The 23,445-nt window shown below is 54.1% G+C and overlaps 1 protein-coding gene across 1 annotated transcript in view; it reads right to left on the reverse strand.

Moving 5' to 3' along the window:
- LGI2 (leucine rich repeat LGI family member 2) overlaps positions 1-22,632 on the reverse strand; it is a 31,926-nt gene extending 9,294 nt beyond the window's left edge. Inside the window, exons 1-7 of the mRNA XM_051830514.2 lie at positions 22,168-22,632; positions 20,467-20,538; positions 18,243-18,314; positions 15,385-15,456; positions 11,295-11,366; positions 10,106-10,275; positions 3,313-3,477 (exon numbers count right to left, since the gene is read on the reverse strand). Of these exons, the coding sequence (XP_051686474.2) occupies positions 3,313-3,477; positions 10,106-10,275; positions 11,295-11,366; positions 15,385-15,456; positions 18,243-18,314; positions 20,467-20,538; positions 22,168-22,373 (829 nt within the window). The 5' untranslated portion in view covers positions 22,374-22,632. The remainder of the gene's footprint in view (positions 1-3,312; positions 3,478-10,105; positions 10,276-11,294; positions 11,367-15,384; positions 15,457-18,242; positions 18,315-20,466; positions 20,539-22,167) is intronic.
- Positions 22,633-23,445: the final 813 nt, after the last annotated feature.

Below are 23,445 nucleotides of genomic sequence, written 5' to 3' on the forward strand. Positions count from 1 at the left end.
CCCATGAGGGTGCAGGGCCCAGGGACCTGGGCCATCCTCCACTGCACTTCTGGGCCACAGCAGAGAGCTGGACTGGAAGAGGAGCAACTGGGACAGAACCGGCGCCCCAACCGAGACTAGAACCAGGGTGCTGGTGCCACAGACGGAGGATTAGCCTAGTGAGCCGTGGCGCCGGCCATACATACACTTTTTAAAGTCTAGTTTTTTCCACTGGATCCCTTTGCTGTGGACATTTTCCCATGTAGCTGAATCTTCAACAGCTTGCTTTTCTGAACACTACACAGCACCCCACTGCATGGATGCACAGCATTTTATTTAACTAATCCCTTCTCGTTGGGCACCACAGTTAATTCTAAGTTCTTCATTAGTGCTAAATAACATTTTCTTCAACATACGCTTGAATAGCAGGTTTTAAAACCATCTGGCAATGTTCTTAAAAGTAGGAACTGTTGGGGAAACATTGCATGCGTTTTTAAGGCTTTGGGGCTCAAGCTGCGTTTCAAAGGCTGCATTGATTGCTCCCTGTCCCTGCTCAAGTCACCTGGCTGTGGAGGACCCCTGTCACCCAGAGGTGGCCTGAGGCCTGCCTGCCCTGCCTGGGGAGGGGCCGTCTAAGAAAGAATTCCTTTCATAACACCTCTGTCCAGTCTCGGAGTTGTCAGGAGCAGAGCTCATCGCGCGTGCGTGTGCGTGTGTGTGTGTGTGTGTGTGTGTGTGCGCGAAGGCAGGAAGGGGAATTACAAGTTAGAACAGACTGGTCGCGCAGAAATCAAAAGGCCAAGCAAATGAAGCAAAAATGGATGAGCTGAACAGAGACGCAGAGAGAACAAGAGAAGATGGTGGTGCAGACCTCAGGGTGAGCATGACCGTGGGCTTCTCCCTCCCCCTTGGAGCAGACGGGCAGCTGGAGCTGTCCCTGGCACGCCACGGTCAGCAGGAGGAAGCAGGTGCCCCAGGCTTGCTGGGCTTGGACTGAGAAAACCCTGCCCCATCCTTCCTGACTCTAGAGTCACTCCATGGCCAAAGAACATGCCCAGCGAGGCAGGCCGGCCAGCGCGGGGCAGCCCGTCCAGGCTCACCGCGCTCCCGTGCAGAGCCAGTGTAGTTCCCCGGGATGCCCTGTGTTTGTGTGTGTGTGTGTGTGTGCACGGGGCTTTCCCTCACATCTCACTGCACCCAGCCAGCGAGGGGCAGCCGCATTCCTCCCTCCGCCGGGCAGTCCACCTTCTCTGCCACCACCCTGCCTCCCCCAGGCGGTCTCTGCCCTCCCCTGCATCCTTGTGCTTTGTGAAAGTCACTGGATGGTCTTAACCGAAGCCAAAAAGTTGGTGTCTGCTAGGAAAGAAAGAGAGTTGTTCCCACGTGTTCTCCCACTGGTAAAGCTGACAGCTGGGGAGGATTTCACAGGCCAGGCCCTGGGCTGCTGGATATCAGCCCCATGAAATCCTTATCACATTCCCCTGTGTCCAATACTGTGCTGATCCCTTTTCACGGATGAAATGGAAACTTAGAGAAGTCCCACTTACAGATGAAGGAGACCCATATAATGAAGTAACTTGGCCCAAGTCACCAGCTGGTAAGAGCTGGAGCCAGGAGAACCCTGACAGGCTGGGCATTGGAACTCCTAGGTGGAGCCATCACACCATTGAGTCTCATTTCTTGTGCTTGGCTGGGACAAGTCCAGGTGGGCTGCATGGAGGAGCTCACCAGCTCCCAGAAGCCTCAGATACAGAGACCAAAGGGCTGGGGACTTCCTGGACACCAGCAAGCTCCAGCTAGGGCTCCGGCCCCGGCCACCTGTACTCCACCCGCACTGACCGCGTCCTACCCAGACCTCCGCCACCTGCCCCGGCTCCCTTGCTCACGCCGCTCCAGCACCCCTGCTGGTCCTCAGACAGGGAAGCTGGGGATCTCCAGGGAAATGAACCAGTGTCGGCTCCTCGCAGGTCTCAGCGAAGACAGGGGGCGGGAAGGGCTTGGGGAGGGGAGCAGAGGTACTGAGGCCGGCCCATCTATCCCTCCCTAAAGAGCAAGAAACCACCAGGGTGGGGCGGGCCTCTCTCACCACTTTCCCTTTCAGCGTGGATTGGGCTTAGGGTTCTGCGGCTGCAGCCAGCGCCCCAGGCGGGTCCAGCAGAGCCGCTCTGTGCTGGGTCTGCACCTGGGGAGGGGAGCTCGGCACTGGGCGGCCAGCAGCCAGGAGCATCTGAGCCGGCTCTCGGCCCCAAGGGGTGAACACGACCCTCTCCAGTCTCCCTGCCTCCGTGCACCTGCTGCTGTGAAGCCCAAACCCTAGGAGCCCGCCCCACCCAGAATTCTCCTAGTGGGGCTTCTCTCTAAGGCTGCTCTTCAGAATCTTGAAAGGAAATTCTCCCACAGGGCGCTAATTAGGCTGGTGTGGCCGCCACTGTTTACAAACTCGGGGTTATTATCAGAGTGCACTTGGATAAAAGCGAAGTCCTGGTAAGATTATTTCAATTCTGCCCACTTATTGAAAGAGCAAGTCCACAGTCCATTTTGCGTGATGCTAACACACCGGGAGCCCGTGACAGCATCAAAGGAAGTGTTAACTAAGTCACACCTCAAAGGCCTGGATAGGGAGGTCCTTATTCTCATGTCGTGTGCACTTACGAAATGAAAGTGGTGATCGCCAGGACCCAGCGGGGGCGTGGGGGGGTGCACCAGGAACAGGGATGGGGCATCTGGGACCATGAGTTAACAGTCGGCTTGGTGAAACTCAAAAGGCATCATTTGACTCCTAGAACTCTTAGGCTGTTCCAACCACTCAAGACCAAGCGCTTCTTGGTGTGACTTCCGGAAGAGACGTCCCACTTCTCCCCTGCAACCCACCCCTCTCCCTTCCCCCCCAGCCAGGCATACCCCTGGTGGGAAACAGCGCCACTGCATGGTCACAATGAGCATTACACTCCCGTTCCACATCCTTAGTGCTGCCCCTGGCTACCCTGACTCGTGATGGCAGGAACACACGACTACCAGGCACGCCCTCGGAGGCCAGGAGAGTAGGTGTGGGCATGTGGAGAAATCCAGGGGAAGAAGGAGCTCTTATTTATTGATCACCAGCAATAAATAAGATCACCTCCAGAACGCCTCCAGGGTCTGCTCTCACCAACAGGAAAAAACTGGCGAGACAATGAGGGTGGGCTGCAGCGTATTTCCCTGGCCTAAGAACTTGGACAGCCAAGCCCTCCCTGCCCTCTGCCGCACCCCCACCCCATCCCCGGACGCGATGGAGACAGAAGGCTTCTGCTCTCTCGGGCTTTAGGCCGTGCACCTGCTCACGGCCACACACACCTGTGATGTTGTCGTAGCTGCGGAAATTCATCTCGATGTGGTCCCACTCCAGCACCATGCAGTTCTCCATGCCCGGCTGGGCGATGGCCACGAACACGTCGTTCTTGGAGTTGAACGTATCCACCGACACCGACTGGTAGGGCAGAGTCTGGTGAACAACGAAATCTGGGGACAGGGGTTTAAAAGAAGCGCTCATGAGCTCTCGTGGGAACGGTCGAGTCCGTACTTTTCATCATCAGATCCAAGCGGGACAGGGGGGCGGGAAGGCCGGGGGGCCGGGGAGGAGCACGGGGGCCATCGCAGCACGCTTCGCTCTAGGAGATCCCAGGAGGGGAGCTGGCTGGCGCAGGGCGATCTGTCTGACAGCACAGCTCCTGACACAGCTGCCTGTAGATAAACAGCTTCCTCGGTGTGGCCAAAGAGCTCAACGCTTTAAACAAATCTGGGGAGACCCCGCTTTCAAAAAAGACAAGATAGCAAGGAAGCTCCCAGAACAACGTTCTTGAAACCTCGCAAGTGACCCTGTGACAAAGGGCTGAATTAGTCTGGGAACACTGCACTTCCAGCCTTTGCAGAACAGCCCCTCGTAGGCAATGCCTGTTTAGTCTGTTGGATGTGCTGCCTCTCACCTGTTAAACCCCCGAGCCAGGCATCCCCCTGGTGGGAAACAGCGCCACCGCAGGGTCACAATGAGCATTACACTCCCGTTCCACATCCTTATTGCTGCCCCAGGCTACCCTGACTCTCGATGGCAGAGACACACGACTACCAGGCATGCCCTCGGAGGCCAGGAGAGTAGGTGTGGGCATGTGGAGAAATCCAGGGGAGGAAGGAGCTCTTTAAAAAGCACACACTGGGGTGGCCGCTGTGGTGCTGCGGGCTATGCTGCTGCCTGCGACCCCAGCATCCCGTATTGGAGGAGGGGTTTGAGTCCCCTGCTGCTCCACTTCTGATCCAGCTCCCGGATGGTGCACCTAGGAGAGCAACAGAGGATGCCCCTGCTACCCATGTGGGAGGGTAGGATGGAGTTCCAGGCTCCTGGCTTTGGCCTGGCCTAGTCTTGGCTGTTGAGGCCATTTAGGGAGTGAACCAGCAGGTGGAAAAACTCTCTCTCTCTCTCTTTCTCTCTCTCTCTTTCTCTCCCCCTTTCAGATAAATACTTTAAAAATAATAAGTAAATAAAACACACACTAACAGGTTTAAAAAGCAAAGTTTAAGTCGTTTCTTTGGCTGGTGATGCTGAAATGCACACTGCTACTCTGTAAAGTAACCACATCCAAGGTAAAGTGTGCGGCAAAATGGGCTCTTGGCTACAGAAAGTTATTCCGACGAGGAAGTCCGAGCTTTGCCCATGTCTTTGCATGCAGTCCTTATCCCCACTCAAGTCCCATCCCCTCCAGGAAGCCGTCCCTGTCCAGTTCAATCCTCAACACTCTTCCCTAACTCGCCAGGCTCACAGCAGGGCACTGATGTGTAGATCTTACGCACTACGACTCCAAAGCATGATGTCCGAGCCCGCTGTGGAGCTATGGGAGGCAGCTTAGAGCCTTGAGCCATTTCACAGAGCCCAGACTGTGAGTGCCAGGCTGTGGCCACACAGCCAGCAGGCCGTGTGTCCTGAACCCAGGGCTCCAGGAGGCCAGGCTCTGGGTCTCCATGTCTCCGAGCGCCCCATAGCCCAAGCCCACGACAGCCCACCAAGAAATCATCCAGAGCGGGGAGCCCCAGGTGAGATGCCAAATGAGGAAGGCATGGAAGGGGCCACTCGGGTGTGAGCCAGGAGGGAGAGCGCCAAAGGAGCAGAGGCCGGAAAGGGGGTAAGAGCGGCTGGGGGAGGGGGTTGAGAGGGGGACATAGGAGAGAGATGGGAAGGGCAGGTGAAGGTCAAGTGACAAGAGGAGATTAGGGCTGGGGGGGGGGAGAGCAGAAGGAGCTCCCCCCCGGGAAGAGTGCACCTGCAGCCACGCCCCACCCTTGAGACTTGGGGTGACCCCTTCACCTCTGCAGGTCCCAGTTCACCTACGGACCCAGGGCACTGACACTTCTTTCCCAGCCTGCTTGGCAGAGACAGATCAGGCCACGTTGGTGGAAACGCCTATTGCAAGGCTTGGCACACTGCCATGCGGGGAGCCAGGGTCAGGGAGAGGACCCACACCGGTCCTACATCTGCCTGCCTTTGGGGGCGTGTCCATTTGAATGGCATCTGAGCTAAAGGAGGCAGGAGCTGAGCCACCGCCTGCTTAGGACGGAGCCTCCAAGTGCATCAATTTGCTCTCCATGTATTACCACTCCTACTCACTCAGCCGCCCCCGAAGTGAGGCTCGGTACACGGTGGCCTTTGGAGGTGCCCCTCCCCTTGTTCTGGGGGCACAGAAGGCATTTCCTGCTGGGTGGCTGGCCTCACTCCACAGCTCACTTTGAAGACTGTCGGGGAGGGGGCAGGTGCAGTCAGGAGAGACAAGAGGGCTGTGTTGCAGGCAGTAAAGAGGAGGCTGCTTCTGCAGCCCAACAGGCAGCAGGTGACCAAGAGGTGGTGGGGACAGGTGGACAGAGTGGCCTCCACCAAGTGAGAGCAGGGCTCCCAGGTGAGGGGCTGGCTTGGAGGTCAGACAGCCTGGGCTTCTGCCCCCTGCCCTGCCACTTGACCTTGGGCAAGAAAGCTGAGCCTCAGGTTCCTCTTTGGTAAATGACAGTGACTTCTAGATCATAAGGTTGCTGTACAGACTGGATGGGAGCGCGCATGTGAGTATACAGCAAATGGTGCCTCATCTATGGGGACTGCTCCATCGTTTTGCAACTGCAACAATGACAGTAATAAGTTACCTGCTTAATGGCTTAGGAAAGAGTCCGGACGGCTGCTAGCTCACCCCTGCACCCCAAAATAACAAAGCTGGGGAACAGAACAAAGTGACCCTCTGTTCGGCCGGGCTGGCACTGGCAGAACTGGGGGAGAAGCCGGAAAACACTGCTGACTGCACAGGTTCAGTCGTCGGTGAACGGAGCAGCAGGAAACGTGCGGTTACTGCAGGCTCCTTTTTCCAGACATATGAGGGACTTGGAGAACACGGCTGCGAGCCGCCCATCACAGCCGAGAAGCCGGCAAACCATTCTCCCACCTCACCATCCGCGCTCCTCTCGTCCAGGTCTGCCAAAGGCTCTAACCGCCCCCGCGACGCCCATAACTCACTCCTCTCCTGGTTCCTGCTCGGCTCCCAGCCGTGCTTTTAATTCTCAGAAACCCGAGCGCTTGCTTAAAAGCTGCAGGCTGTTTAAAGTGCAGAACCAAAAGTTTCCGTTTATACTGAGCAATCCCAGGATGAACAAGAGTTGCCAGAACAGAAAGCATTTTACGAAGCTTGCCTTTCCTGGTCCCCTTTGAATGGACTTCCCTGCAAACAGTGGTTTCATAATATTTTCTGCGCACTGACCATCGGGCATAACAGACTGCCCAAATCATTTGCATTGCAAATCTTATTCTAAATAGGAGACCCTACCCCAAACCCCTCCCCCAGAAAGGAAGCCCCCAAGCCCCTCTCCCCAGAAAGGAAGTGGTCAAAGAGGAAGAAGAGGAAGAGAAGAGACAGGTGCACCTGTGAAGCTTGGGTGTGTCTGGAGGAACTTGGTACTTTCTCTCACCTCCATGTCCATTTACCTTTCACAAATGGAAAGGCACACGCACTGCAGAGAAATCTCAAGAAACACACGTATGGATCAATTTCCTAATGCTAAAATATGAGTGGCACGCTCTGCCCAAGCAGCCGCCACTTCCATCCGCACTGGATTAAGTTCATGATGTCAGTGGGACTGTGACAATTCAGGCCTGTCTCCCACTGGAATCAACAGATTTTTTTTTTTTTTTGCCTAGTTATTTATAGCACTTGCAGAAAATAAATTATACATGATGCCTAGCCTATCGGGAGGGAAACTGCACATTAATGCATTATTTCTCTTCGCGTTTTCATCAGCTCCGAAATAGGGAAGCTAACAGGACAATTAGGATGCAGGATTCACTCCCTCTGAGGGACGCAGGGAATTATCCGCCTAACACGGGGAATCACTGGTAAGTAACAGGGATTTTTGAGGTGGTTAAAAATAGACAGAAAGGGGAGGGGTATGGCACGACCGTGATTAATCTAAAGAGTTGCAATAGCCCAGCGGTGGCTGTGTGGTGTTAATTACATGCCTTTGCCAGGCAGCAGAAGGGAAACAGGACTCGTGCCTTCCCCTGTCTGGGAAAACAGCTCCGCCGAAGGTATGTGGACTCCTTTCCTGCAGATCCGAGCTGCGAGGGAAGCATCACCCTGGGTAAGGTGCTTCTCGCCAGACCTGTAGTAAGAGCTGTGCACCAGAGAACAAAGCCTGATGGGAGCCGAACACCTAGCACTCGACTGAGCTGCTTCTTTCGCAGCTAAGACCATGGGAGGGGGCTTCCAAACGTTCATGGAAAACCAGAATTAAAAGGTAAGTTTAGCTTGGTGCAAAAATTTTGGAAATCCATGCATCGTTTTTCCATCAGCCCGTTTTCCATGAGCCTTTAGATGGCCCTCGCGTCCATGACGGTGGGACGGTGGGCGGAGTTTCAGTGTCCGTCCCCCCTCCCCCCCCACCGTGTCCGTGACGGTGGGCGGAGTTTCAGTGTCCGTCCCCCCCCCCCCCCCCCCCCCGTGTCCGTGACGGTGGGCGGAGTTTCAGTGTCCGTCCCTGTTTTGGTCCTGATGGAAGTAACTGAGCATTTGCTAATTTGTCGATGCGTCTTAAAGGGATAAAACAGCAGCTAAGACGGAGTTGTCATCTCCCTCCTGCCAGCAAGCCTCGTGCTGACTTTCCCAACTGCAGCGCGAAGTCTTCAAGGAAGGAAGATTTACCTAGGACAAAAAGGTCTTCAAATCTGGTAGGGGGCTCCAGCTGCTCCCCTCACTACCGCAGGTTTCAGGACTTGCTCACCTCACTTCCCAAGCCACGCCCTTTCCAATGACAATTCTCCAAGCCTGGATCAATTTTTTAACCAAACTCAGGGCCCTCCGGCCAGAAATCATGTTCTCTCCTATCAATTTCTCCTTATTCCCAAGGCCCTCGGTAGCCCACGTCAGTCCTCTCAAAGCCTGGCAAAGCTGGCATACACGATGGCCAAGTATGAACAGAGCCATGGGAAAGATGCTAACTTTTTGTTGAGGTTTAGAGAACTCTCCAGAATATTTGGAAAAGAGAAAAGGAGCTCCAGCGAGCTTTGGTTTGGCCCGTCCCACCTAGGGCCTTGAATGGCATTTTTTTGGGGGTGCAAGCATTGGGGAGGGTGGCTTCTGACTCGCTGCACTGGTCCTGCGATACAATAGCAACCTCCTAGCAGTCGCAAGGGCTAAAAGGCACCTGCCTATCGCACAGCCGAACACACCCTGCCTGGCGGGGCAAGAAGGGGCGTTCCCTGCAGCTTCAGCTTGGCTATCAACGAAGAGCAGAACTTGGAGGACTCCGCGTTTACAAAGATACCTAGAAGGAATTTTTACTTGGCAGGCTTTTCCCTTTGTTTTTGGAGAGCGGCGGCAGCAGGCACTGGTCTTAGTGTGCTGTGTTCTCACTCTGCTCGCTTCTCCTGACATGCCTCGATGCTTTGTGGACGTCACCTCTCAGCCCGGACATCTGGTTTGTTTTGTTTTGTTTTGTTTTTGACAGGCAGAGTGGACAGTGAGAGAGAGAGAGAGAGAGACAGAGAGAAAGGTCTTCCTTTTGCCGTTGGTTCACCCTCCAATGGCCGCCGCGGCCGGCGCGCTGCAGCCGGCGCACCACGCTGATCCGATGGCAGGAGCCAGGTACTTATCCTGGTCTCCCATGGGGTGCAGGGCCCAAGGACTTGGGCCATCCTCCACTGCACTCCCGGGCCACAGCAGAGAGCTGGCCTGGAAGAGGGGCAACCGGGACAGAATCCGGTGCCCCGACCGGGACTAGAACCCGGTGTGCTGGCGCTGCAAGGCGGAGGATTAGCCTAGTGAGCCGCGGCGCCGGCAGAACATCTGGTTTTATAAACAGCTGGCAAGCCAGGTTCCTGCTGTGGACGGATCCTCTCGCCCTCCACATCTGGCTGTAGAAGCCGTGGAGCCGCCGCCGAAACCTTCTGAATGGAGACACTCACCTGCTCGCTGTACACGGTGACAGTGGAGGAGTTAGGATTTTAATTTTGTCTTAGAACCTGGGAACTCTAAACAAACTCTGAAGCAGACCGTGATAACCAAGATTGTACTTTCTTTACATTTTTCCTCCAATGTGAGTTTTTTTTTTTTTTTGTTCTTGACAGTGAGTTGTTAATTAATAGTTTCTACTTTGCCATTGGTTATAAGTGACCTAGCTATGTCTTTTTACATGGAAATACGAAAGTATGGTAGAGATTCAAAAGCCTGGCATTTATCAGTTAAACTTCTGATAAACTTGATCTTACTGATGGAGAAAACAGGGCCAACAGCATCTTTTATGCCTTCGGCCCGGTTTTCCAGAAAACCTACACTGCTGAAAACATGTTCCCATGATGAACACACCAGTTTATACTTTCACTTTAAAAAGAAAAAAAAAAAACTTCAGAAAAATTTGAATTTGCTAAAGAATCAAAATTAAAGCCAGCATCGGTGACAAAAGTCATTGCCAGTGGATGAGATGGTTTCTGCACCACATCGATTGATTTCTTTCACACTGCATAAGCCTTGCCTAAAATAACCTGGATAGGAAGCACCTCGGATCACGGCAGACAGGCCACAAGAAAGGCAGGGGCCAGGCTCTGCACGTGTTGGCGGCCAGGCGCTCCTACCTGTGGTTGTGCACTCGTAGTCAAAGCTGGCCACGTCATTGAGCTTCTTCTCCTGGTACTCGGGTGGGCCGAGGCACAGCACGTCGGAGACGGTGGAATTGGTCATCTTCAGCCACAGGTACAACCACTTGGCTTTGCAGTCACATTCGAATTTATTACCCCGTAAATCTCTGAAAACCAAACCCGAGGACAGGCATAAAGAAAGCAAGAGACGCACGTGCCGTTTTTTGTAGTGATACAAAATCCCCAAACTGTTGACATCCTGATATATTGAAAACCCCCTGAAAATGGAATTTTTAAAAGACTAGCATTTCAGGGGTCTGAGTCCTTGTGCTTCTCACTGACTTCACTGCACGTTCCTCAGTGCCCAGGGTTTCAACCATGGAACACAGAGAAGACACAGCACTGTCTCTCCACCCCTCTCGAAACCGTCACCATGCCAGGCTGCAAATGGGGAAGGGAAGAACGTCTCCCAACACAGGGTCTCATAAACAAAAGCAGGACACTGGGGCCGGTGTTGTGGTGCAGGGAGCCAAGCTGTCATCCCCAACATAGGCGTCCCTTACTGGAGCACGGGTTCGAGAGCTGGCTGTACCACTTCGGATCCAGCTATCTGCTAATGCACCTGGAAAAGCAACCGAAGACATCCCAAGTACTTGGGCTCCTGCCACCCATGTGGGAGATCCAGATGCAGCTCCAGGCTCCTGGTGTCAGCCTGGTCCAGCAATAGTCGTTGAGCCAGTGGATGGAAGATAACAACCTCTCTCTCTCCCCTCTTTCTTTGTAACTGCCTTTCAAATAAATGAATAAATCTTTTTATAAATTGCAGGACACTGTAGGAAGACAGTTTCTACAAGCACAATTGAGACCTGAAGATCTTATTAAATTCAGCCCAGTAGCATGTAACAAACACTAGACAAGCGAGGAGATGGGTATGCTGCTTTGGAAACAGGGGAATCTTCCATCCAGCAAGTCAAACTTGACGTTGGCTTAACAGTGCACAGCATATTACAAAATGGCAAAAGCTAACACAATACCAACTTCTACGCTGTTAACCAGAGTGTGCTACTTTGGTAGAGATTTTTGGCTACAGTATAGAAGAAATGCAGCAAAGGGAGAGAAGGAATTGAAAGATGTGATTAGCTGGGGTACAACGACAAATGCACATGAACTTTATTTCGTTACTTACAGTTCAATCAGAGAATCCAACTCGCTGAAGACATCCCTCGGAAGGGCTCTGATGTGGTTATTGGCCAAAGAACTAGAACCAGAAAGTCACATTTTACTGCGGTTATTATCCTCAGGCCCTCTCACTGTCACATCCTTTCAATAAAGCTAATGATCTACAAGAGAGCTCTTAACCTCCTGAAGGCAACATGGTTCCATTTCTGGCTGTGGTCATCAATACTGAAATAAAGAAATGAGTTTAGTTACACAAAGATCAGCTTGTAGATGCCGCCTGACGGTGTAAGGTTTCTTTGTTGTCATTGTTCGGACTGCACCTAGTAAGTTCTGTATGCACACTCATTAAGCCTCCGATGGATGGCTCTCTGTGTCTCCTAGGAGCCGAAGTCCCTCCGATGGTAAGTGAAGCCCTGACCTCTGCATGGCTCCCTTCTCCACTCCGTTGAGCGCACCACACATTCTAATCATTTGCTTGGTTTTATTGACCGTGCAGCCTCCCAGTGCATAAGCAGCAGGGGGACAGACAGCATTGTCCATCTGTCCACTGTTGTACTCTCAGCTCCCAGATGAGGGCCCAACACACAAGAGGTGCCCAGGAAACCTTTGCTGAGTGAGTTAAGCACTGAGGTTGGAAGAGGTGTGGTCTGCTCCCAAGAAGCTTCCTACAGGGGTAGCTGGGGAACTGCGACTCTAAGAAAGGACTCGGTAAACGCTCTTTTCCATAGACACTCCGCTCTAACCCCTTGGGACAATACAATAAAATTCCAATAAGCCCCGTGAATGTTCAGGAGTGACTAGGATCAGTTTCATTTTCTCCTGAACAAAGGTTGACCCGAGGCCATGTTGCATTTTCCCTCTGAGTGCTGAGCCTCTAAGACAGTCCCCACTCCCCCTCCAGGAAACAGACGGGAAGGAGTGGCATCACTGCTCTCCCTCTCCGCTGCTGCAGGGCTCTGCAGTGGCCTGTGACCATCCAGCTGACGACGGGTGTCCACAGGGAAGGACTGCGGATGGAGACACCCCACGCAGTGAGGCTGTCATTTCCCCCGGCACCACGCTCTACTAGAAGCCAGGAAACTGATGCCTCCTTGAGGTTCTTGTACACATACGACTCCAAACACCAGGACCTATGCATGGTCAACACGGAGGCGATGCAGCACCGTGGTAACCCAGCCCAAGAAGATGAACTAGAGAAACGGTGGGTGGTGCTCCACCTTGGAGGCAGTTAGCTGGGCACAGCAGGAGCTTGTGTGCCCATTTTTAATCCAAATATCCTTGCTTCACAATACCAACTGAACAGGGGGAGACCCAGTGTCTGCATTGCGCCCTTTCCTATCTAAGTAATCGCAGCTGGATTAAAATTCAATTTCACATGCTGTTTTACCTTTCTTTCCTAAATGGTTTATTTGCACATGTTTACATGTGTTGGAAAATAGGCTGAATAAGTAATCAGACTGAATACAGGCTGGAAGTAGCCTTTTGAAATTTCAAAAAGTGTTGTGATTTGATTCTGGTGGATGGTCACTTCTGAAAAAGCAAAACACAAAAATATTTTCGCTGCTTTCGGCCAATTAAAGATGAATTATTTTGTTGAAAATGTCAGCTAATTGAAAGCCATTGTAGCGAAGTGATAGGAACATTCTGGAACGCCTAACGCCAAGCGAAGCAGAATGTTAAGCTGTTAAGCGATCCTCCAAGCATTCACCCTGGATGTCAGAAAGCAGAACAATGCAGCCGCTTGTCCGGCCACTCCCACTGAGCGCCTAAGTCTCCCTTTCACTTCACCACGTCTGCAGATTCATGCACTCCCTCCTTTTCCAAAACTATTTAGCAGTTCCCGTGCTTTGGGGTCAGAGGACCAGCTGAAAACAATGTGCTAGGCTTTAGTTACAGGCTGGCCCAGCTCCTTCAACACTCTGCAACCTGATCCATGGTTCTTTACCTCCCAGCGTGAGTCTGGGAGGTTGGGAGGTTGGGAGGTTGGGAGGTTGGGAAAGTTCAGCGCAGCTCAACCTCAGCTACTTAAACAAATTCCAGAGAGGGGCTTCCTAGAGACTCGGGAGAGCCGCAGTCTTCTCCCAGGGCTGGGAAACATTTTTTCTGCATATTTATAGCATCATACAAAATCATCAGCTTAAGAATTAGCCTCGGGGGCTGGTACCGTGGCTCACTAGGTTAATCCTCCACCTGCGGTGCCCGCATCCCATATGGGCACCAGTTCGAGTCCCGGCTGCCTGTCTTCCGACCCAGCTCTCTGCTATGGCCTGGGGAAAGCAGTGGAAGATGGCCCAAGTGCTTGAGCCCCTGCACCCACGTGGGAGATCTGTTAGAAGCTCCTGGCTCCTGGCTTTGGTTTGGTCCAGCCCTGCCCATCGTGCTCCTGGTGTGTCACGCAGAGCGGGAGGTGCCTCTTGCACACATGCACACACACTCTTACCCACGAAATACCAAATGCCCACACTTGCACACGCACACTTATGCACACACACCCCATGGGCGCAATGCACAACTCTGCCCATGTAAACGCCCAGTACCTGGGCCTTCACGCCTTCCTGCTGACACAGGAACCGTAGCCCACTGGGCTCAGCCAGTCCCACGGGCTTTGCTTTAGGTTCACAAACTGCCCAGGGCCTTCGTGCACAACAAAGCCCCTCATTCCCGGGAGCCAGACTGATCCGGCCACAGCTGTTCTTCCCCAGCCATGCACAGCTGTCTTCTGCGAGGACCCCGTTGGGCCACCCATACTGCTGGGACGTGGAGAAAATTGAGACTTCCTAAGCTGAGTTGTGGACAGCACCAGCCACACTTGGCTGCTCTGCAGGCGAGCGTTAACCCCTTACGTACGGCATCCCTTCAACGTCAGCAAAAGCACCCTCCTGCTAAGGATGAGAAAACCAGGGCCAACAGGAGTAAGTGACGGCCCAGCCCTTTGAACCCAAGTCTCTGTGACTCCAAATCCATGGTCCCCACAGCAATGTGAGGATGTGCCAGCCGGAGTCTGACACTGCAGGATGGACCGCGCTGGTCCAGAGGTCCCGGCCTCCCCCACGCCTCACTCATCTCCACAGGCTTTAGCTCTGGCCCAGCTTCTGCCCGGGACCAATTCAGAATCAAGTGCTCCCCGGGCCTGCCGACAGACAGACACCTGCCATCAACAGGACTCGGTACAGAGGGTCATCTCACCAGGTAAGAGTCCACACTGGCCAGGTCAGGGCTACATATGCTGATGGCAGGCCTGCCCAGACCCCACCCACCCCCGCCTACCCAACCCCCCACCCAAATCCCTTCAGATTGTCTTTTTAACGCATACAGGCTACAGGGAGGAGACCCCAAATGTCTGTCATTCAAATGGGATCTGGTTCCTGGCTGACACATTACTCCAACCAAGGTAACGACTATTTTTGCTTTTTCATAAACACAGCCACTATTTTAGCCAGTCGGGTAAATGTGTTCAGTGTAGGTACTGGCCTCATTCTGATATGCCAATTCAAATCAATTTGTTCAATGTTTTCCCCCAGAAAGCTAATAAGAACCAGAGAGCTTAGCTGAAGAAGCAGATCAATCCAACATAAAAGAAACAGTTATTTACATTCAAATGGGAAGAACCATAAAAACGTCTCTATCCCACTTTGTTCCAACTCCAATCCTCTGTTCATTATTCTCTAATGAGTCACTTGAGCCTCAGTTTCCAAATCTGCAAATTGGGGACTTGCAGATGATCATGAAAGACAAATAAGAGAAGGCTCAGTGAGCAAGGGGCCCCGTGCCTGGCACTGAATCGTTACAAGACCCTTGTTCACTTTCCATTTCCTCCGTCAGCGACACGGGCCCGCATAACACAGAGTGCACCTTGCTTCACGTGCAGCCAGGTGGGCCCTAAGGGCAGCTCCGGATGACGGAGAAGGTGACAGAGCCAAATGTGTGCGCAGCCGCGATGCACCTGCATCCCACGGGCAACACAGAAACCTCCCGGTCAAGGTGGAAATTAGCTTCCTGCAGGGAAACTTACAACACGGAAATAGTCGGGCAAGAGAAAGGCAGCAGGAGGTGTCACTCCACGCTAAAGGACTTGGAGCACTTTGTATAGGACTTACAGGTGGGTCAGGTCGCGGAGGCCACGGAAGGCATTTCTTGAAATGGTCTCTATTTTGTTCCCTTCGATGAACCTAGGGAGGAAAGTAGCATCAAAAAGCTGCATTTTCTCAACTTGACATCTCTACAGGATGAGGTTGGCTTCCAGAACAAACTCTACAAGGCCTGCTGAGTTACAGAAGTTGCTCTCTGAGGTCTGGTTGGTGACACTGGATTCCACGTGGGGGCAGGTGTCCGGGCAAGCGTGCAGCACGTGAGGACACTCCTCCCAGAAGCAGCACGGACGTCTTCAAATCCACAGTTGGCAATGATGGTAAAAAGAACAAAAATCCTGTACAAAGGCAAGCGATGCTCCTCTCTCTGCAGGACTGGAATGCTTCCAGCCCTTTTGCCTGCTCAACCCCTCTTCCCTGCCAGCGCCTGGCCATCCCTACTTTGTTAATATCATAGTCCCTTGAGGGGCGCCCACTGTTTCACATCTCCATATTCAAGTTTGTGTGAGAGAGAGCTCCATTACGCTTGGCTGCCAGCGCCCTGGGGTTCATCGCGTCCTGCACAGTCTGACCTCTGAGTAGTTGAGTGACAAGGCAGGGAAACACCAGAGATGGCCGAGTCGCCAGGGAGTAGGAAAGACAGCGACATTGAGGAGGGACCGCCTTGCTCCCTCTGGGCCTCAGCGGCTCAGGACTCGCACAGTGCATCAGGCAATAACAGCACCAGCCGTGCTTTAAAGGACATGGACGTTCCACAACCATTCTCTCTAGGCCACGGACTCAATCTGAGTTCACGGCATGGCACTAGGTCAAATGCACAGGAGGCCGGTGACGCCGTGGCTCAATAGGCTAATCCTCTGCCTTGCGGCGCTGGCACGCCGGGTTCTAGTCCCGGTCGGGGCGCCGGATTCTGTTCCGGTTGCCCCTCTTCCAGGACAGCTCTCTGCTGTGGCCAGGGAGTGCAGTGGAGGATGGCCCAAGTGCTTGGGCCCTGCACCCGCATGTGAGACCAGGCGAAGCACCTGGCTCCTGGCTTCGGATTAGCACGGTGCGCCAGCCGTGGCGGCCATTGGAGGGTGAACCAACGGCAAAAAAAAAAAAAAGGAAGACCTTTCTCTCTCTCTCTCTCTCTCACTGTCCACTCTGCCTGTCAAAAAAAAAAAAAAAAAAAAAGGCAAAAAACAAACAAACAAACAAACAAAAAAAAACGGAAACAAATGTACGGGAGGCTCTGGGAAGAGAGAACCCAAGACAGGACATCCCTCATGAGCCAGCTTCTCCCTCTTCCACTGGAAAGTATCTGATGGCTGTTTTCAGAAACTCAGGTGTCTTTTCGGGAATGGACTTCAGTGTAAACTGAAGCTAACCCCCCAACCCCGTGACCTTGACATTAAGACAAACTGTTCATTAAAAGACCTAACTGGGACAAGCATTTGGCTCAGTGAATAAGACGTCACTTTGGGTGCCCATATTCCCTAATCAGAGCTCCTGGTTCAAGTCCTGGCTCTACTTCTGATACCAGTCTGCTGATGGTGTGCGCCCTGGGAGGTAGCAGGTGATGGCTAAGGTAGTTGGGTCCCTGTTACTCACACGGGATACCCAGGTTAGGTTCTGGGCTCCTGGCTGCAGCCTGGCCCAGTCCTGGCTGTTGTAGGCATTTGCAGGGAGTGAACCGTCTAGGTGGAAGGCCTCTCTCTGTCTCTGTTTCTGTCTTTTAAGTAAACGTGGGGAAAAAAAAAAAAACAGCAAAACTCATAGCTTTGTCTTTGCTGCTCCACCGGCTGCTTTCTGCTTTGCTCTTCGAGAGGCCGTGGTGGATTTGGCACTGCAATGGGACTGCTCTTTCCACGTCAGGTAGGCCCCAGAGCACCAGGAGGGGACTCAGACTACGCACACACACTCTGGAGAGAGAGTTCCCCCAGAGACACCTTCCCCCAAGACACAAAACCAGCCAAGAGCTTTCTTAGACCGAGGCTTGTGTCTAGAATTCCAATACCTACCTGTTGACCCCCGATAAGAAAGCAGAGACAGGGTTTCAACAATCCCCCTGAATGCGAAGTAAGGAAATACCATCTGATAGCAGGATTAACATGATTACAAAGTGAGCAGGCACAGGCATGAAAGGACTTAAGAGGAAAAAAGACATGAAAGTGAGAAAAGGCAGAAATCAGAACGAGGGTAAGCTCCTTGCTCAGAAAAAAACGCTGCACATTTGATAAGGGGAAAATAACCTTTCTTCCCTTTTTTTACAGGAGAAAATGAAAGAAAAATTAGGGGCTGGCACTGTGGCATCGCAGGTGAAGTCATCGCCTGTGACACCTGCAACCCATATGAGTGCCAGTGGAGTCCTGGCTGCTCCGCTCCTGACCCAGCTCCCTGCTAATGCTCCTGGAAGAGCAACCGCAGATGGCCCAGGTACCTGGTCCCCTGCCACCCACATGGAGGGCTCAGATGGAGTTCCAGGCTCCTGGCTTTGGCCCGGCCCGGCTCCGACCATTGCGGTCGTTTTGGGAGTGAACCAGCAGATAGAAGATTCTCTCCTTCTCTCTCTTCCCATGCCTGGTTGGGAGAGGTAAAAACACCCAGCCCGGTTCCCCTGCTGTGCTTACTATGGACACACTGTCAGCCCAGGATGAGTGGGAACTTGCAGTCTTTGTTTGCTGGCTCCCCTTTGGCTCCGACCCACCCAGCCCCAGCGTGTTTATCAACAAGAAACCCTCAAAGGTCGGGGCTGAGAAGGCAAGGGTGGGGGGTGCTGCCTCCACCACCACCACCACCCCCCCCGCCCCAGCCCTGGCAGCCGGGGAAGCCAGCCCTTCCACCACCGAAACACCAGGCTCAGCAAGTGGCCGCCACGCACAACTCACAGGTATTCCAGATGGAAGAGTCCAGCAAACGCGTCGTCCCGGATGACTGTGAAGGAGTTAGAATTCAGCAATCTGAAAGCAAAAGGGCAGATTTCAAGGCAGAGGTAGACAGCCCAAGTCCCAAGGCAAAGCCATTTCTGTTTCTTTTGCTCTGGTTCTCATCTGTGGGCAAACGCGGGCTCTGCTCAGCCTAAAGACAGCCCATCAAGGCCTCAAGCTGGATCCCGCATGCTGCTGATGGCCCCACCACCAAGGGCACCCCTTTGGCTGGGTTTTCTGGTCAACCCCAAAACTCCACCCGCCTCTCCCCTGTTGTCTCGGTGAATAGGACCAGATGGCTATTCGCTGAGAACATCTTGCTGCCAGGCACAACTGAACAGCCAGCTTTGTGATGCAAAAGCAATCATGGAATGAGAGACCTGGAAAAAGACCTATCTATCCTTGGAGAAAGCTGAGCCCAGAGAAGTTAAGTGACTAAAGTCACATAGCTGGGACCAAAAATATCCTTTCTGCTGTATAATACATTCTCATGCAGAACAATTAAAAAGTTTGCCGCAGGAAACTCCAGAGGCAGGTGTTTAGTGCCGGAGTGAAGACACTGCCTGGGATGTCCACTGTATCAGACTGCCTGGTTCCAGTCGCAGCTCTGCTGCCACTCCCAGCTCTCTGCACCCTCAGAAGCAACAGGTGATGGCCCAGGTAGTGGTGTCCCTGCCACCCACCCACATGGGAGATCTGGGTTGAGTTCCTGGCTCTTGACCTTGGCCTGGCCCAGCCCCAGCCATGGCAGGTATCTGAAGAGTGAACAAGTATACGGGAGACCTCTCTCTCTCTCTCTCTCTCTCTCTCTCTCTGACTTTCAAGTAATAAATAAATAAATAAGTTACAATATATATTTTGAAGGAGAAAGAAATCTTCAGAAGATTCTTTATCACCAAATAGTTTTCTACTGTATTCATTACAAAGCTTATTAGACCAAAGCCTATATTGTAATCTCTTAGGTCTATTTGTCAAAAGACTATCTAAAATTGCATTTCTGTCTTATGGAAAGTATAGTTTAACAGCATTGCAACTGTTCAGGAAATTCAGATTTTAAAATGTTACCAGCACCCTAAGTAAGCATAGAACACCTTAAGAATGAAAATATCCACCGTGAGTTTCATCACGATGAAGAATGAGCACCTGTATTCCACGTCATGTGTCTCTGTGGCCTGCTGCTGGTTTTAGTTTCAATCTCATTCGACATCTAGGAAACCTATACAAATAAAGAGAATAAGCTACATGCTCACTGCTTTGCCTGTCACTGATTTGCTTCTGGAAACCGCTTTCTGGCCATTTCTTCCTTTTAAAAAAAAAATTTATTAATTTGAAAGGCAGAGCAACAGATAGAGGGGGAGAGAGAAAGAGAGATCTTCCATCAGCTGGTTTATTCCCCAAATGGCAAGAACAGCCAAGGCGGGGCCAGCTCGAAGTCAGCACCCAGGAATTCCATCCTGAGCTCCCAGGTAGGTGGCAGGGTCGGAGCCCTTGGGCCATGTGCTCTCCATGCACAGTAGCAGGGAGCCGGATCAGCCGCAGAGTGGCGGCAGAGCAGCCCTGCCTAATCTGCTGTGCCACAATGCCAGTCCCTGGCTATTTCTCCTCATCGGCCATCATGAACTGACCTGGGTTAGTTAGGGCCCAATGGGGGCTCTTCCCACAGAGACCTGGGTGTTGCTCCCCAAGAAAAGCTGGGCTCTGGGACAGAATCCTGGCTCTGTGATGGGCAAACTACATAAATGCATAACTTTGCTGAGCCCCCACTTCCTCTTGTGTCAAACGGGGAAGGAAAAACACCCTCGATGCACCAAAGTGCAGAGTACCTGGCTGACTGTGGGCGTGCTCAGGAAACCGGAAATACTCCCATCTCCAGAGTGACTGGGAGACCGGAACAGGGAACTTTTCTTTCCAAGCCTGATGTCTGGGGAACGGTTCATGCAGGTGAAATCCTAGCCCTGATTCCAAGCAACAGGACCTCCCTGACTGTGGGACCCTGGTGACAGCGTCACCCAAGAAAGCAGGTTCCGTACTAAGAGAGGGACCCCTTGTGCATGCCACAAAGGCCAGCTTACCACAGAGGGCCAGCCATGCTGTCCTCGTGCAGCTGGGCTACCAAGCAAGGGCCCCCTTTAAAGTACCACATCCCAGGGGCCCCCAGCTTGTGGAGAGAACTTCGCATACTCACAGCAGCTGCAGGGAAGGCAGGTGGGAGAACATTCGGTCCTTGATTTCCGAGAAGGTTCCATTGACCAGGCTCCTACAGCACAAGAGGACCAAAACGAGGCCTAGGTCTCTTTCAGGAAGAGCCAGGCAGCTGGGCAATCGGCCTCTCTCACCACTGGGACTTCCAGCCCTGCTGACTTTACTCTGCCCTTGGTTCTGTTTGCACACAGTTAACCTTGGCCGTGAAGCCCCGAGGTGGGATTAAGCATGCACTTGGGAGCACATCTCAGAGCACTTTCGATTCAATGCACTGTGGAAACCTTGGGGACAAACTCAGAGACACCTGAGCTTGACTGTGCTGCAGGAGGCGGTGCCAGCCGCCAGATCAAGTGCTTACCTCGGGGGCAACAGGCATGGCTTGACCTCTGCCCCCTGGCTCAGTCCCTGTCCTTTCTGGCCAAGCACTGCCTCCGTACACGATTTCAGAATTATTTCGGTCGATACGAAGATCACCTAGGCAGCTATTGGTCTAAGGGATTTCACAAGAACTCTAATTTCTGGAATCCTCCATGCCACGCAACTTGGCAATAGTAATAAACAGGAAGGACCACCACCATCACCAGCCAGAATTTTTTTTTTTCTATAAATGCGAACCGGAACCCCGCCTCCTGGCTCCAGGCCCTTGCCTCTTGCCGTGGGTAGAAGGCAAGGGAATGTCACATATAAGAAAAGTGCCCCAAACACAAGCTACGTCACCGTGGGGACTCCCTTCCTCTACAATTGAGTGGACACCCCGACTCTGCCTGGAATGAGGAGTGAGCTTAGCAGAGACAAATCGTAGCTCCCCAGCCCCTTTCTTAGCCTCTGGGAAAGCTGCCCACTTGGACTGAGGGGCTGCTGAGGTCAAGTTGAAAGCCTCTCTTAGCAGGTGGAGAAATAACTTGAAGCCTTTGCTTGTCACTTCCCTGGGTGCTGAGAAGGTAGCCAACATCACTGTGGGGGCGCGGTGGGGGGCAGGACAGGGGAGCAGGGGACAAGGACAAGAAGCCCTCCTGAACTTAGACCACTTCCAGCACGTGGCCCTGGGCAGGGCACCGGAGACCGGCCAGGGCTCTGCCAAGCCCCTCCCCCCAGCCCCCTCTTCCTGGCCACGTGGAGCGGCCCCTCGGTTCCCAGGGGCTGCAGGACCTTAGCCAGGCTCTTTGCAATCTGCAGTTTGGCGAGGTCAGGAGAAGGCCACGGCCTGACCGCCCGCCCAGCCCTGAGGTGGGGCAGCGAGGCCTCACCCTGCCAGTCTGCACTCAGTCCAGTCGTGAGCAGCGGCTCCTGTATATGCCCCTGCACACACACACACACACACACACACGGCCCCGCAAACTTTAATACGCCCAGAATCACCCGTGCGGAATCACCGCACGGTCCAGGGCCCCACTCCGGAGACCCTGCACCCGCGCGGGGCCCGGAGTCTGCATTAGCACCAGCTCTTCTAGGTGGGTCCGATGCAGCTGGCCCGCGGGCCACACTCAGAGAAACACACTCACAGGTTCCCAGACTCTGGGGCTCGGGGTCCCTCCGTCCTCCCCCCTCTCCCTCCCCTTCCCCGGGCCAACCCCCACCCACGTCCCGCAGCGCGCCCCTACCCAAGCGCCAAGAAGGGAGCTGGGGGTGCGAGGTCGGGGTCGCGCTGCCCCCGCGCCGCCGGGGCGGAAGGGGTCGCACTCACAGGGAGCTGATGTCGCCCGGCACGATCCTGGGCACCCAGGAGGAGCCCACGCAGATAATGGACTCCTTGGTACAGCTGCAAGTGGCGGGGCAGCGCGCCAGCCGCCTCACCTGCGCGCTCCGCGGGATCAGGCACGCGGCGCTCAGAAGCAGCAGCAGCAGCGGCAGCCCCAGCGCCCCGCCGCCGCCGCCTCTCCGCAGCGCCATGCCCACTGCCCGCTGCCCGCCCCGGCCCGGACCCCGGCCGCCGCGCCGCGCGCTCGGACCCCGCGCCGCTGCAGACGCGGGCGCCGCTCGCTGCTCGGCCGCCGCCGCCGCCGCCGCCGCTGCTGGCGAGGACAAGGGCGCCGCGGGTGTGGGAGGCCGAGCCGCAGCCGAGCAGCATGCTGGCCGCCACCCCCACGCGGCGCCCCCACCCGAGCCCGGGCTGCTGGGCGGCCGCCGCCGCTGCGCCCGCCGCACTCGCGCCCGCCTGACATCAGCACCCGCGCCCGCAGCCCGGCGCCGGCCAATGGGTAGGGCCCGGCGGGGGCCCGCCCCGCGGGGAGGGGGCTCGCGCCGCCCTCGTAGCCCCCCGCACCACCACCACTACCCACCCACACACCTCGGGGGCTGGGAGAAGGAAAAGTTGGGTGACCTTGGGGAAGGACCGGCCTGGAGGAAGACCCCCAGGGGACCGGTCCAAGCAGAGGTCGACCAGTTGTCTGCAGCCCTTGTACTCCCTGGAAGTGATGGGGGTGTGGGGAGGACCAAAAAGGCTGAAGATGAACAAAAGTGAGGGGGCAGCAGGGCGCTGGCGTGGCCACCGGGACAGATACTCTGTCCTGGGCGCTTTGGAAAGTACCGACTTTGGAGCAGCCTCTATTAATTGTAAAGAGGAGAAATGAAGTGAGTGCGCGGGGTGGCCGTGCTTCGCTTTTGCGATGAGGTAGAGGAGTCTGGCTCCCGTGTTCAGGGCACCTTGGGGTTACGGAAGCCAGCGACCCTTGTCTGATGGAAGAGCGTAGACCAGCAAAGCGCGCGCCTCTGGGGCTCACACACTTGTCAAAGTTTCCCTCGCTGGGCACGATGGCTCACTGGCCAGCCCACACTCCAAGACAAGGACATGGGATAGAAATTGCTAGTAACCACAGAGGGCCTGGTGCATTCCAGACACCATGCAGCTCATCTTCTGCTAACTCTTGGCTGCAGATCCTATTAATTTCCTTCGTTTACTGATGGGAAAATTGAAGTCCAGGGACTGACTCGCCGTGGAGGAGCAAACCCCTGGGCAGGGTGG

This window comes from Oryctolagus cuniculus, chromosome 2 (assembly GCF_964237555.1).
Source record: "Oryctolagus cuniculus chromosome 2, mOryCun1.1, whole genome shotgun sequence".
Classification (NCBI taxonomy): domain Eukaryota; kingdom Metazoa; phylum Chordata; class Mammalia; order Lagomorpha; family Leporidae; genus Oryctolagus; species Oryctolagus cuniculus.